The following is a 15,260-nucleotide window of genomic DNA, read 5'->3' as shown; positions in this document are numbered from 1 at the left end:
ATTCACTAACATCTTCAATCTCTCCCTCTTACAAACCAAAGGCCCCACCTGCTTCAAAAAGACCACTTTCATCCCACTACCAAAGAAAACACATGCAACGTGCCTTAATTATTACCACCCAGTGACTCTGACCTCAATAATCATGATGTGCTTTGAGCGGCTGATCATGACCCACATCAACTCTAGCCTTCCAGCTTGCCTTGATTCCCTGCAATATGCCTATCAACGAAAATGATCCACAGCAGATGCCATCTCCCTAGCCCTACACTCATCCCTGGAACATCTGGATAATAAGGACACCTATGTCAGACTCCTCCTTATTAATTACAGCTCTGCCTTCGACACAAATATCCCCTCTAGACTGAGTTCAAGACCTAGGTCCCTGCTCCGCCCTCTGCAAGTGGATTCTCAGCATCCTGACCCATGAACTGCAGTCAGTGAAGATAGGCAATAGCACCTCCTCCACGATAACCCTCAACACTGCAGTCCCCAAAGGATGCATTCTCAGGCCCTTACTTTTACTCCCTGTACATCCACAACTACATAGCCAAATTCTGAATGAATTCCATTTACAAGTTTGCTGACAACACCAGTGTGGTAGGACAGATATCACACAATGATAAGTCAGATACAGAAAGGAGATAGAGGGCTTGGTGTCATGATGCAATGATAATAACGTCTCTCCCAATGTTGGCCAAACAAAAGAACTGATCTTTGACTTCAGTAGGAAAGGAGGAGAACATGCTCCCATTTACATCAACAAAGCTGAGGTGGTGAGGGTCGAGAGTGTCATGTTCCAAGGAGTAACAATAACTGACAACGTGTCCTGGGCCAGTCATGTAGATGTGCTGGTCAAAAAGACAAAACAATGCCTCTTCATGCAGTTTCGAAATTTCATCAGGACCCTCACCAACTTTTACAGATGCATCACAGAAAGCATACGATCCAGGTGTATAACAGCCTTCCCCTGCAACTGCAGGAGGTGCAAGACTTGCGCCCACACCTCCCCCCTCACCTCCCTCCAAGGCCCCAAAGGAAACTTCCATATCCGCCACAGATTCACCTGCACCTCCACACACATCATCTATTGCATCCTCTGCACCCGATGTGGCCTCCTCTATATTGGGGAGACAGGCCGGCTACTTGCAGAGCGTTTCAGAGAACACCTGTGGGACACCCGGACCAACCAACCCAACCACCCTGTGGCTCAGCATTTCAATTCCCCCTCCCACTCCACCAAGGATATGCAGGTCTTTGGGCTCCTCCATCGCCAGACCACAACAAAATGACGGTTGGAGGAAGAGCGCCTCATCTTCCGCCTAGGAACCCTCCAACCACAAGGGATGAACTCGGATTTCACCAGTTTCCTCATTTCCCCTCCCCCCACCTTGTCTCAGTCAAATCCATCGAATTCAGCACCGCCTTCCTAACCTGCAATCTTCTTCCCGACCTCTCCGTCCCCACCCCAGTCTGACCTATCACCCTCACCTTGACCTCTTTCCACCTATCACATTTCCGACGCCCCTCCCCCCAGTCCCTCCTCCCTACCTTTTATCTTAGCCTGCTGGACAAACTTTCCTCATTCCTGAAGAAGGGCTTATGCCCGAAACGTCGATTCTCCTGTTCCCTGGGTGCTGCCTGACCTGCTGCGCTTTTCCAGCAACACATTTTCAGCTCTGTATAACAGCCTGGTACAGCAACTGCTCTGTCCAGGACTAGATGGTGGTGTGCACAGTCCAGACAATCACAGAAACCAACCTCCCATCCATGGACTACATTTACACAGTTCGTTGCCGCAGAAAGGCTGCCAACATCAAAAACCCCTCCCACCCCAGTAGTGTTCTCTTGCAATTTCTTCCATCAGGCAGAAGATACAGAAGCTTGAATACATGCACCAACAGGTTCAGGAACAGCTTCTTCCCTGCTGTTATTAGACTGGTGAATGGATTCTCTAACTTCAAATAATGTTGATTTTGCTTTGTACACCTCCTGTGTAGTGTAACCTGTATGCCTGACTCTGTCTAAGCACCCCTTGATTTCTATATCTTTGTTTGCTATGATCTGCCTGCACTGCTTGCAAATCAAAACTTTTTACTATTCTTAGGTACATGTGACTACAAGCAATCAAGTCAAGTCAAATGTTGAGGTAGTTCAGGACATTAACAAAGCCTCTTCTGGAGTACTGTGTCCAGTTCTGGTCGCTCAGATATAGGAAAAATATTATTAAGTTAGACAAGGTTCAGAAGGGATATACCAGGAAGTTGCCGGTATGCAAGTTATAAAATAAAGCTGGATACGCTAGTTGGAGTGTAGAAGGTTGAGAAGTGACCTTATAGAAATTTATAAAATCATGGTTACTGGTTGTTGTCTTTTCCCTAGGATGGGGGATTTTAAGATTAGGGGGTATATTTTTAAGGAGAGAGGAGAGAAATTTAAAAGAAGATATGAGTGACAATTTTTTTATGCAGAGACTGGTTCATTTGTGGAATGAACTTCCTGTGGAAGTGGTGGATGCAGGCACAGTTACAATGTTTAAGAGACACTGAGAGAAGTTTGGGATATGGACCAGGAGTAGGCAGATGGAACTAGTTAAGTTCAGGATTATGTTCGGCATGGACTGTTGGATCAAAGGCTCTGTTTCTGTGCCATATGACTCTGTGACTCTATGACTCTATAAATCAAAGACAGGTTGTGCAAATATTTGTCCACTTATTTCAACCATTCCCACAATCCTGTAGATCCCTGTAACATCTTTGAGTGACAAAAATTCTCATAGTATTTTTGTTTTCAGTAATCCTTGTTTCTTGGAATTTGTGGTCTAAATATTTTACAATACACAGAACCTATGCTTCTCATTTATGTTAGTCAAGCATTTTGGAGTGTTTGTAGTTCTTCTCATACTCTCCTGGCATGTTCTGATTTCACTGAACCGTAGGGCAAAACATCGTCCATTTGGCAAATGACACCGTCATCCATTCCATCTAAAATAGCTACTTATTTCTCTGGTTCATCTCCAGTGTGGATGAGATTCCTAAAGATTGACAGCTGAAACAGTAATGACTGAAAAATGATGATGAAATCAGTTAGAAGTTTTGTCTCACCACCCAGTGGTAACTATCAGAGTTCCCTGTTTGCACCAAGTTTTGTAAATATAGTACTGTTCACAAGTTTAGCCAAGCTTTTGTCTACAGGTGGTGTTGGATATGCTTTATGTTTTATGGCTTCATTCAATGGTTTAGGTAAACACAACTTGGTTTCGAACTGGACTCATGTCACAACATCTGATTGGTTTTGCTACTGGTGAAATGACATTTTACAATGACCATTGCCTTCACATTTGTTTTTCTGTTTTGTGACCTTTGCATCTGTTTTTAGCATATTGTGGGATGTAATTCGCAGTTAGCCCAAGGCTCCGGATAGTTTGGGGATTTCTTTTTTGAATTCAATACCTGGCTCTTAGCCATAGAATTATACAACATAGAAACAGACTCTTCAGTCCAATGGCAAACAGATATCCTAAACTGATTTAGTCCCATTTAACTGCATTTGGCCCATATCCCTCTAAACCCTTCCTATTCATGTACCCATCTAAATGCTTTTTAAATGTTGTAATTGTACTAATCTCCACCAGCTCCCCTGGCAGCTCATTCCAGACCCACACCACTGCCTGTGTGAAAAAGTTGCCTGTTTTAAATCTTTTCCCTCTCACCTTAAACCTTTGCCTATTAGTTTTTCCCATACCTTGGGAAAAGGACCTTGACTATTTACCCTATCCATGTCCCTAATGCTTTTAGAAACTTCAAGGACTTATTCAACTTTAAAAATTAACCTCAGATCTATACAAGCTTTGCTCTTGTAAAATAAGCAAATTTGTTTCAGATTGACATAATGCTTGAGAGATATTGCTGTCTTTATTTCTCAATGTTGCATTCAGACCACAGAATCCCTACAGCGTGGAAGCAGGCCATTCAGCCCATCAAGTCCACACTGACCCTACATAAAGCTTCCCACCAGACCAGCCCCACCCCCCTTCAAATATTGTACTTTTGTACTTCAAATATTAACGTGTTCCTTCCTTGAACTTAAAGTCATTGAGATGTATAGCACGGAAACAGACTCTTCGGTCCAACTCGTCCATGCCAACCAGATATCCTAACCTAATATAGTCCCATTTGCCACTACCTGGCTCATATCCCGACAAACCCTTCCTATTCATATACTCATCCAGATGCTTTTTAAATGTTGTAATTGTACCAGCCTCCACCACTCCCTCTCGCAGCTCATTCCATACATGTACCACTCTCTGCTGAAAACGTTGCCACTTCGGTCTCTTTCTTATCTTTCCCCTCTCACCCTAAACCTATGCCCTCCAGTTCTGGACACCCCACCCCCAGGGAAAAGGCTTTGTCTATTTATCCTATCCATGCCCCTCATAATTTTATAAACCTCAGCCTCCGATGCTCCAGGGAAAACAGCCCTAACCTATTCAACCTCTCCCTATAGCTCAAATCCTCCAGCCCTGACAACATCCTTGTAAATATTTTCTGAATGCTTTCAAGTTTCATACCATCTTTCCAATAGAAAGGTGACCAGAATTGCATGCAATATTCCAACAGCGGCCTAACCAATGTCCTGTACAGCCGCAACATGACCTCTCAACTCCTGTACTCAATACTCTGACCAATAAAGGAAAGCATAGCAAACGCCTTCTTCACTATCCTATCTACCTGTGACTCCACTTTCAAGGAGCTATGAACCTGCACTCCAAGGTCTCTTTGTTCAGCAACACTCCCTAGGACTTTACTGTTAAGTGTATAAGTTTGATTTCCCAAAATGCAGTACCTCACATTTATCTAAATTAAACTCCATCTGCCACTGCTCAGCCCATTGGCCTATCTGATCAAGATCATGTTGTAATCTGAGGTAACCTTCTTTGCTGTCCACTACACCTCCAATTTTGCAGATGAATTTTAAAATTACTTTGAAATATCTCTGTATTATTCTTGCTCTCTCCTTTATTTTACTTAACATCCTGAAACATCTTTGCTAATATTAATTTCCTGTTTTTTTTTCAGCTTTATTACACTTCTCCTTATCTTTGTGACATAAGCAGATGAGCCTCAACCTAAGTCTTCTTGTATGTAATATAGGTTTGTATGTAATATAGGTTTGACCCTGGTACACTGTAACGTTTCTTCTTCTTTCATGGGATGTGGGTGTCAGTGGCACAGTCAGCATTTGCTATCGATCCAAAACTGTGTTTAAACAGAGTAGCTTCCTCATCCATTAAGAGATTAATTAAGAGTAAGCCACCTTGTGTAGGTCTGGAGTCACATGTAGAAACCAGGTAAGAGTGGCAAAATGCACTGCAGAACCTAATACCACAGCTACATCACCATATGCTACTTAAATAATTTAATTCTAAGATAAGTCCATGTTAAAACATAACTATGTACTGGAGTAAAAGCACGTTGGTCTCAAAGCATTTGTCCTGCATCTCTTCACTACAATGTTTGTATTAACTTGGACCATAAAATACCAATAAAATCATAAACTTTCATTTTGATTTGGGCCTTCTGGATTATTTCCTTACAGAAACTAGTTTTTCAACTCAATAAAATAGAACTTATGTCCTCACTATCTTGATCATTATGCATAAAGGAAGAATCATTATTTCCTTATGACAGTGAGATAATTGTGGAAAATTCCAAAGAAGAATATTGAAGTCATGGATTCTTAATAAAACAACCATTAATTTTATTAGAATTCAATTGTATTCCCACCCACCAGATATTATTTATTACATCATAGTTTGCAACCACGTTCACAATTATATCCGTATGCATCATATTACTAAAATAATTTAATTTGGCCTTCTTAAAGAAGACGATTATAAATTTTATAACACAGTCAGTTGGAAATCCTGAACAAATTGACATTTAATGAAAATATGCCTAAATGACGAATGATGCAAACAAATTGTGATCCTCACAGGCTATAACATGCTAATAGAAACTGATTGAAATATACTGTAATTCGCTTAATCAAACTTATCCACAGACACTACAGGTGAATTGTTTATTGTACAGTGCAAGCATTCCTTTGCCACATAGATTTTCAAAACAATCTTCACAAAACTCTCATTGCTGCTATATTCATTTAAAATTCCTCTGATGCAGAAAGGTAAAATACACATGTTCACAAAGAGAAATAACATAGCTCATCCATCCTGCCAGCAATCAATCAGCTCACATTGAGCAATATGCCAACAATCCTTCTCTGATTCTTAAATTATGAGATTTGCACAAAAACCAAGATGGAAAATTTCTGAGAATATCTATGAGATGTTATATGCATGTTAAACAATGAAATAAACTTCTAATTATTAGTTGAGTTAGATAGCATTCAGAAACTGTAAGCTGTGTAACTATTGAACTCTGAGCAACTTAAAAAAACAAAGAACTGCGGATGTTGGAAGTCAGAATCAAAATCAGAAATTGCTGGAAAAACTCACCAGGTCTGGCAGTATGTGGAGAGAGGCAGAGTTAACATTACGAATCCAGTGACCCTTCTGAACTTGAAACATTAACTCTGCTTTCTCTCCGCAGATGCTGCCAGACCTACTGAGTTTTTCCAGCAATTTCTATCTAACTCTGAGTAACCATTCTGAATGGAATTGCTGGAAAAGCATTTTCCACACATGAAAATGTTAAATTCTCCTTCATTAGGGTAACTAAGTGTAACTATTTTACATTTGGGTGTATTCATCATCTGTATCATTCAGAGATTTGCTCTCGAAGTGTCGCACAGTTATGTTACCAATCTGTGGCTGAACAGTACTTTTCTCTTCAAGTAATGACACCACAGTATGTATCGTAGTTTTTGGATCAAGCAATGTTACCAGTGGCAAGTTGATGTGTTTTTCCTCATAAATGCGATTCTGCACTGTCATACTCAGCATGGAATCAAGGCCAAAGCTGGAGAGATTTGATTCTTTTGTAAAATCTGCAGGATCAGCATTGCTGACTTCAGACAACAATGAAATAACATACTGTTCAGGTGTCATTGCTGAATTACTAGATACAATTTGCTCTTGATTGACTTCTAAATTACTAATTTCATCCTTTACAATTGAAAAGAATCGTGCTTTGAAGGATGGATTTTCATCAAATCTATATAAAATCAAGAAATTAAATTTGCATATAGCTTGTTGTGGATTATTTAGCACCAAGCATTGCTTAAGGCATTCAGAAACTTCTGAAGGTTCCATCATCATTATCCCTTTTGACTCCAGAAATTTTTGGGTTCTAAACTTATTGTGTAACAGTCCAAGGTTTAGTGCACCCCAGTTTAAAGTTTGCCCCACAAGTCCTTGGTTTCTTCTATAGTGGATAAAGAAGTCAAGAAATGAGTTTGCTGCAGAATAGCTTGACTGGGCAGAACTTCCGCTAAATGATGCAATTGATGAGTAACATACAAAGTAATCCAGCTGGAGGGATCGTGTTGTGTGGTGAAGATTCAGGACTCCTGCAACTTTGGGATTCAGAACTTTTTCAAACAATGATTTATTCAGAATTTGAAGAAGGCCATCGTGCAATACCACAGCACTGTGAAAAACCCCTTTAATTGCAACCTTTGGAAAGGAGTGACGAAAGGCATTGATTGCTTTTTCAACATTTGAAAGCACTGAAACATCACAGGCTATGCTAACTACATTAGTCCCAAACTTATTCTGGATATTTCTAAATTCTTCCTGCATCTCATTAGATGGAGTCCGTCTTGACAGAATAATGACATATCCACCACCGTGTTTTGCAATGAAATTTACTGTCAGAAAGCCAAGCCCTGAAAGTCCCCCTGTGATTATATAGGCTGCATCATTTCTAAAAAGTTGATTTTGACTAAGATACACTGGTATCTCTGGCATCAGGCTATTTGATGCATGCACATTCTTCAGATCTACAACTGAAACAGCTTTGCAGGTGAAGTATGACTCTTCCCTGTATTTATTCACATTCAAGACAATTTGTTGAAAATTAATTTTTGGTAAATCAAGATGTTTAATTTTTAAATGCATTGATCTCATCCACTTGTAAACATCATGTGCAGATTTTACAAGATATCCTTTCTGAAATATGTTAGCTACCTTCAAAGTGTGAATATAAACATTGTCTCTTTCACAACCAGGAATGCTCTGAGAAGAGCCAAGCACATGATTGTTGTCAAAGAGGACTACAACATGCTGAGCAGAAGAGCTGTTGACATACTTTGCAACTAAGGATGTCTTAATAGGAGGCAGAAAAAGCAGTGCATCAGAATGAGTTGAAGTATGTGAAATGTCATTGTATTCAATTTGAACTCTCCAACCAAATGCACTGGCTGCTACAGACAACACTTGACTCAAACACGATTCAGGTTCACTGGAAATTATTACCAATTTGTGATGTTTATTTCGAGGCAAAGTGTTATGGAGTATTTCCCATGCAAGTATAAAGTATGAAACACATGGTGTCTGTTTCAGTACTGGAATTTTACTGCTTTTGTAACAAACAGAAGCAGAAAGGATGACTGTTGAAAATGCAGCAACTGGATAACATGCAACAACATGATCACCTACTTTGCAGGTCTTTACATCATTGCTGACTGCAGTGATTGTACCACTGAAGTCAAGAGCAAGTAGATTATGTCCTTCTGTTACAGATTTGTTCCAGTACATTGTCCGTCCAATGTTCATTTCTGAGACACTGACTGGAAAATAGTCTGATGAATGGATGCAAATGTTATCAATTTCAACACATACAGTTTGTTTTGTAGGCTTATTCATTTTGCTTTGTTGTGGCTTTGCATGAAAATTTACAACTTTATATGGATCCATCGTCTGGAAAACAACATTTCCAAAACTAGAGTAAGGAACCATGTTCTGTACATTGTCAGAAGTTTTAATGGGGACTCGTCTGATGTGAGATGTATACATCTTTCCTAGTTTAATCATTACTTCAGAGTAATTAGCAGGCAGGGTAACAGCATTTGCTAATGCTGCTATATCTGCATCAAGAACAGAGCTGATATCAATCAGGTGAAAAGTTACCTCATGAAGTTCTGCAGCACATGATCTGATCATACCCCACAAGGCAAAGCCTGGAGTGATTTGATCCACTGTTTTTTCTGATGTCCTGTATGTGATGGTTCTGATGGACTTTGTGGATTTTTCTCTCTGAAGTAGTTGAAGAATTTGACGATAAATCTCACAGCAGCTACTGACATGCTCCACCACTGCTTCACTGCTCTGATCAGTTATATTTTGCATTCCCCAAAAAAATAATACTTCATCAAAGTTGTTTAAATTACTCACATTGTACTGTCTTAGAACCTGTGTAAGTTCTATATCCATCATTGTCTTTGGTTCCTTATAAGGAATATATGAGGACTGAGTGTGTAAATACTTCTGAAGGCTTTTAGCAATTCCATAGTTATCTGCAAATACCAATGATTTGGGGGCTGAAGCTCTACCTTTGGGGAGGTCAACAATTTGCTCCCAGTCATTCTGGTAGAAAAGATTGTTCAATTCTGTGGAATTGTGATGGCTCAGAAATGTAATTCTGACATTTTTTAGTTCTGCAATGAGGACTCCCTTTGTATCTGTAAATCCCCCAGAGACCTCAAAGAATTCTGTGGTACTTTTACATGTTCTCATATACATCATCATTTCCGGCTGCATTGGTCGACATACTGTCAAACTCCTTATGGATGTTGGGAATCCTGCTCTACAGTCTGATATTTTCATTGCTATAATAGCTGTCATTTGCATATAATAATCTAAAATGACTGGATGAATGTGATATTCATGCATCTGCAACACAATCTCATCAGGGACTTTAATACATGTAATAGCTTCCTTTAATTCATCCCCAATGAACACATCCCCAAGGTATCTGTAAACTGAGCCATACTGGAAACCCAAAGAGGAGAGGCTTTCGTAGATGTCTTCTGCCTTGATCTTTTCTTTGGCTCTTTGCAAAATATGTTGAACAGAAATAACATTTTCTTCAACTATGCATTCATTTGCAAAATGAACATCTCCCTCTGCATAAGTGGCAGTAGATGCCAAAACAGTAAACTTGGTCACTGTGCCTTCATTGCTGAGCTGCACTTTGAGCTCAGTTGAGTTTGGGTGCACAATACAGGGATTTAAAAAAGTGATTTGGGTTTGGCAAAAACTGAGAGGTACCCTTGGCTTAATATTTGCTAGAGCAGATGCTAAACCAAGTTCCACATAAATTGAACCAGGTAATATAGGAATATTGTTGTTTTTGTGCTCCAATATATATGGCATTATGGCTACTGTTAGGGTGTAGTTGTATTCTTTGCCATCTCTATTTAAGCCACAGAGGAAAGGATGAGAGGTAGATATTACATTTTCATGACTTTGTCTAAAGTCTTCAAAATTGATCTGAAGTTTAGTACGATCAAATTTATAGCAAGGATACAATGTTGGAGCAGTCTCACGTTCTACATACATATTTTGCCAGTTAGGATTGAATCCTAGTTCAAAGAGTGTTGATAAAACAGAAAGCAGTGTTGCATAATCTTTCTCTGGCTGTACGGCAGACAAAACCAAAGCCTCATTTCCTACAATTTCTTTGATATATCTTTGTAAAGCCCTTCTTGGACCTATTTCTACAAACACAGCACTCTTCATGCCTGCAACAGCAGTTCTTATGGCTTGTTCAAAAGCAACAGGATTGCGAATATTTCTGGCCCAATATTTGCCTGTGACATAGTCATCCCGTGTAACCAACTGACCAGTAACTGTGGAAACTACTTTTGTCTCTGTTTTTTTTGTTTCTAAGTTGCCTATGTTCTCTTCCACCTGCCTTAAAATTGGATCCATCAAGTGACTATGATATGCTGCAGGAACATCTAAAATATGAAGCAATACATTTTTGTTACCAAATGAACTGGATAATTCAGCGTACAACCTGTCGATTGCTTTGGCATCACCTGATACTGTACATGATGAAGGACTATTGAATGCAGCAATGCACAGACCCCCTGAATAGGAATCAAGTCTGTCTGACACTATTGACACAGATAGGTTGCTAATTACCAACATCCTACCTCCTGTCACTGTTAACTGTAATACACTTCGGTGGTAAACCACTTTTACAGCATCTCGTAATGAAAGCAACCCTGCACAACATACTGCAGCAACTTCCCCAATTGAATGGCCAATGACAACATCAGGCTGCACTCCCCAAAACTTCAAAAGAGAGACAATTGCCACCTGAATGGCAAATAGCACTGGTTGTGCTATGCCAGGGTTTGTGAAGTCACCACAGTCATTTTGAATTAAATCTAGCAATTTGACGTCTGAATATTGTTTGAATATTTGTTCTATCTCCTCAATTTGTGCCCTGAACACTGCTTCTGTTTGCAGTAGCTGTTTGCACATACCTTGATATAAAATACCATTGCCACAAAATACAAATATTAGCTTCACCCCTATCTTTATCTGAGCTACTTCCGTACCTGTGGCTGATTTAAGTTGCTGTTGTAGATGCCTGAGAGAATATGCCACAAATGCCTTTCTGTATTTGTTATTTTTATGGCTTCTTCTGCAAGCAGATGTATATGCCAGGTTCTGGAGCACAATGTCATCCATTTCCTTTATTTGGTGACTTGCATCTTCTAACATCATTCTAACTGAATTCTGGGAGGCAGCAGAAAGCACAAATATTTCTAACGGTTTTTGTACACTGTTTTGAACAGAACTCTGTTTGAACTGCCTTACCACTACATGAGCATTTGTTCCCCCAAATCCAAATGAGTTGATCCCTGCCATCCTCTCTTTCATCCAACCCTCTTCCCATTTTTCCACATGAGTTGGAATATGTAGATTTAAAGCTTTTGCATTGATGCTTGAATTCTCCTCAGAATAGTGCAGTGATGATACAATTTTTCCATGATACATCATGAGGAGCACTTTAATTAAACCTGCTGCTCCTGCAGCAGACTCTGTGTGACCGATGTTTCCTTTGACAGAACCCATGATGAGTGGAGGGGAATTTGAAAGTCTGGATTTTCCAATAATATTTGATATACTGGCTGCTTCTGTAGGGTCACCAGCTGGTGTTCCAGTTCCATGAGCCTCCATGTACTGAACCTGTGATGGGTCAACATTTTTTGGGTAAATACTTCTCAATAGTTCTTCTTGCTGCATTTGTGAGGGTCTGGTGATTGGTGTGATTGTCCTACCATCCTGATTGACTGCACTACAAACTATTACTCCCCAAATATGATCACGATCCTCCTGTGCCTGTCAACAGGATTAACAAATATGGTAATTTTATTATAAATATTGGAGTCAGGACTCATTTGTAAGTAAATATTTTGGAGAAAACAGTAGGGAAAGATGTGTAATAATCATGCCTCACCTTTGTAAGTTTCTTCAGCAGAAGAATTCCACAGCCTTCTCCTCTTCCATATCCATTGGCATTACTGGAGAATGGTTTGCTGATTCCATCTGGTGATATCATTTTTGCTTTGCTTAGTGCTACATTGACTCTTGGCTCAATGATACAGCTTACTCCCCCACAAATAGCCATCTCACAATCACCTGAAAGATGAAAATGGGTGTTTCAATGGAGTCATAGAGATATACAACAGAGAAACAGATGCTTTGGTCTAACATGTCCATGCCGACCAGGTATCCAGTATAAGTCTAATCCCATTTGCCAGCATTTGGCCTGAATTCCTAAAACCCTTCCTATTCATATATCTATCCAGATGCTTTTAAATGTTGTAATCATACCAGCCTCCGCCACTTCCTCTGGTAGCTAATTCCGTACGTATGCTACCTCTGTCTGGAAACATTTTCCCTCAGGTCCCTTTTTATATTTTTCCCCTCCTACCTTAAACCTATGCTTCCTGGTTTTGGACTCCCTCATCCTATGGAAAAGACCTTGCCTATTTACCCTATCCATGCTCCTCATGCTTTATGAACCTCTAATTTCACCCCTCAGCCTCCAACGCTCCAAGGGAAAGCAGACCCAGCCTATTCACCCTCTCCCTATAGCTCAAACCCTCCAACCCTGGCAACATCCTTGTAAATCTTTTCTGAATCTTTTCTAGTTTCACAACATCCTTCCTATAGTAGGGGACCAGAATTGCATGAAATACTCCAATACTGGCCAAACCAATGTCCAGTACATGACCTCCCACCTCCTATACTCAATACACTGACCAATAAATGAAAGCATACCAAACATCTTCTTCATACCAACTTTCAACGAACCATTAACCTGTACTCCAAGGCCTCTTTGTTCAGCAACACCCGCCAAGACCTCACCATTGGGCGGCACGGTGGCACAGTGGTTAGCACTGCTGCCTCACAGCGCCAGAGACCTGGGTTCAATTCCCACCTCAGGCGACTGACTGTGTGGAGTTTGCACATTCTCCCCGTGTCTGCGTGGGTTTCCTCTGGGTGCTCCGGTTTCCTCCCACAGTCCAAAGATGTGCAGGTTAGGTGAATTGACCATGCTAAATTGCCCGTAGTGTTAGGTGAAGGGGTAAATGTAGGGGTATGGGTGGGTTGCGCTTCCCGGGTCGGTGTGGACTTGTTGGGCTGAAGGGCCTGTTTCCACACTGTAAGTAATCTAATCTAAGTAATCTAATTAAGTGCATAAGTCCTGCCCTGATTTGCGTGTCCAAAATGCAGCACCTCACATTTATCTAAACTCCATCTGCCACTGCTTGCCCATTGGTCCATCTGATCAAAATCCTGCTGTACTCTGAGGTAACCTTCTTCATTGTCTGCTACACCTCCAATTTTAATGTCACCTGCAAACTTACTAAATTCTGGATTAGTGGTGCTGGAAGAGCACAGCAGTTCAGGCAGCATCCAAAGAGCAGCGAAATCGATGTTTCGGGAAAAAGCCCTTCATCAGGAATAAAGGCAGTGAGCCTGAAGCGTGGAGAGATAAGCTAGAGGAGGGTGGAGGTGGGGAGAAAGTAGCATAGAGTACAATGGGTGAGTGGGGGAGGGGATGAAGGTGATAGGTCAGGGAGGAGAGGGTGGAGTGGATAGGTGGAAAAGGAGATAGGCAGGTAGGACAAGTCCGGACAAGTCATAGGGACAGTGCTGAGCTGGAAGTTTGGAACTAGGGTGAGGTGGGGGAAGGGGAAATGAGGAAACTGTTGAAGTCCACATTGATGCCCTGGGGTTGAAGTGTTCCGAGGCGGAAGATGAGGCATTCTTCCTCCAGGCGTCTGCAAACTTACTAACCATACCTCCTATGTTCATATCCAAATCTTTTATATAAAAATGGCAAAAAGTTTTTGTGGATGATAATAAAAATAAAAGATGGTAATAAAATATTGACTATACAATCCATGAGCAGCTAATAGCATCTGTGATATATCAAGTTGATTTAATGTTCTTACTTTCTGCTGTGTCTATAATATTTCCTGTATCTACTGCGCTGGCCAATTTCCCTTAACAAAATTGAATGAACCAAGAAAAATTATATTCCATACACAAGTGCACATACCTATACCCTAACACATGCACTTGTATTGTTCAATTAACCCAACTGTGTGTCTGTTCTATCTTCCTATCTTTCTGATGAAAGGCTAATGCCCAAAACTTTGATTCTCCTGCTCCTCGGATGCTGCCTGACCTGCTGTGCTTTTCCCAGCACCATACTCTTGATACTATCTTCCTATCATGTTTGATTAATTAAACCTGGGTGTGGTTACTGTTAACAAGACATAACATTGTAGCCACCCAACTGTAAGATGAGTGGAGACAATTAAAGCATCAAATAAAACTTTTAGTGTACATGTAGAAACTGGAATGTATTATCCTTGCGTATCTCCAAGACATAAAACATAACAGCTACAGATTGGAGTGGCACGGTGGTTCAATGGTTAGCACTACTGCATCACAGTGCCATGGACCCGGGCTCCATTCCACCCTTGGGTGACTGTCTTTGTGGAGTTTCCAGCACCACTCTAATCTCGACTCTGATTTCCAGCATCTGCAGTAACCACTTCTGCCTATTCCCACCATGGCCAATCCACTTAATCTGCATATCTTTGCATTGTGGGAGGAAACCAGTGCACTCAGAGGGCACCCATGCAGACATGGAGAGGATCTGCAAACTCCACACAGGCAGTCACCTAAGAGTAGAATCAAACCCAGGTCTCTGGTGTTGTGAGGCAGCATTGCAAGCTACTGTGTAACCCTTAACTCACTAATT

The 15,260-nt window shown here is 40.7% G+C and overlaps 1 protein-coding gene across 2 annotated transcripts in view; it reads right to left on the bottom strand.

Moving 5' to 3' along the window:
• Positions 1-5,748: 5,748 nt before the first annotated feature.
• The window catches only part of LOC122550056 (uncharacterized), a 29,475-nt gene continuing 19,963 nt past the window's right edge, over positions 5,749-15,260 (bottom strand). For both annotated transcript variants that reach the window (XM_043690516.2, XM_087987456.1), the window contains 2 exons: positions 12,435-12,616; positions 5,749-12,316 (listed from right to left, as the gene is read on the bottom strand). In XM_043690516.2, the coding sequence (XP_043546451.2) occupies positions 6,749-12,316; positions 12,435-12,616 (5,750 nt within the window). In that variant the 3' untranslated portion in view covers positions 5,749-6,748. The remainder of the gene's footprint in view (positions 12,317-12,434; positions 12,617-15,260) is intronic.

The sequence above is a fragment of the Chiloscyllium plagiosum genome, unplaced genomic scaffold (genome assembly GCF_037043375.1).
Source record: "Chiloscyllium plagiosum isolate Xiang-an unplaced genomic scaffold, Cpla_swu_hap1 HiC_scaffold_5, whole genome shotgun sequence".
NCBI classification, from domain to species: Eukaryota; Metazoa; Chordata; class Chondrichthyes; order Orectolobiformes; family Hemiscylliidae; genus Chiloscyllium; species Chiloscyllium plagiosum.
This window is presented reverse-complemented; position numbering and strand designations above follow the sequence as displayed.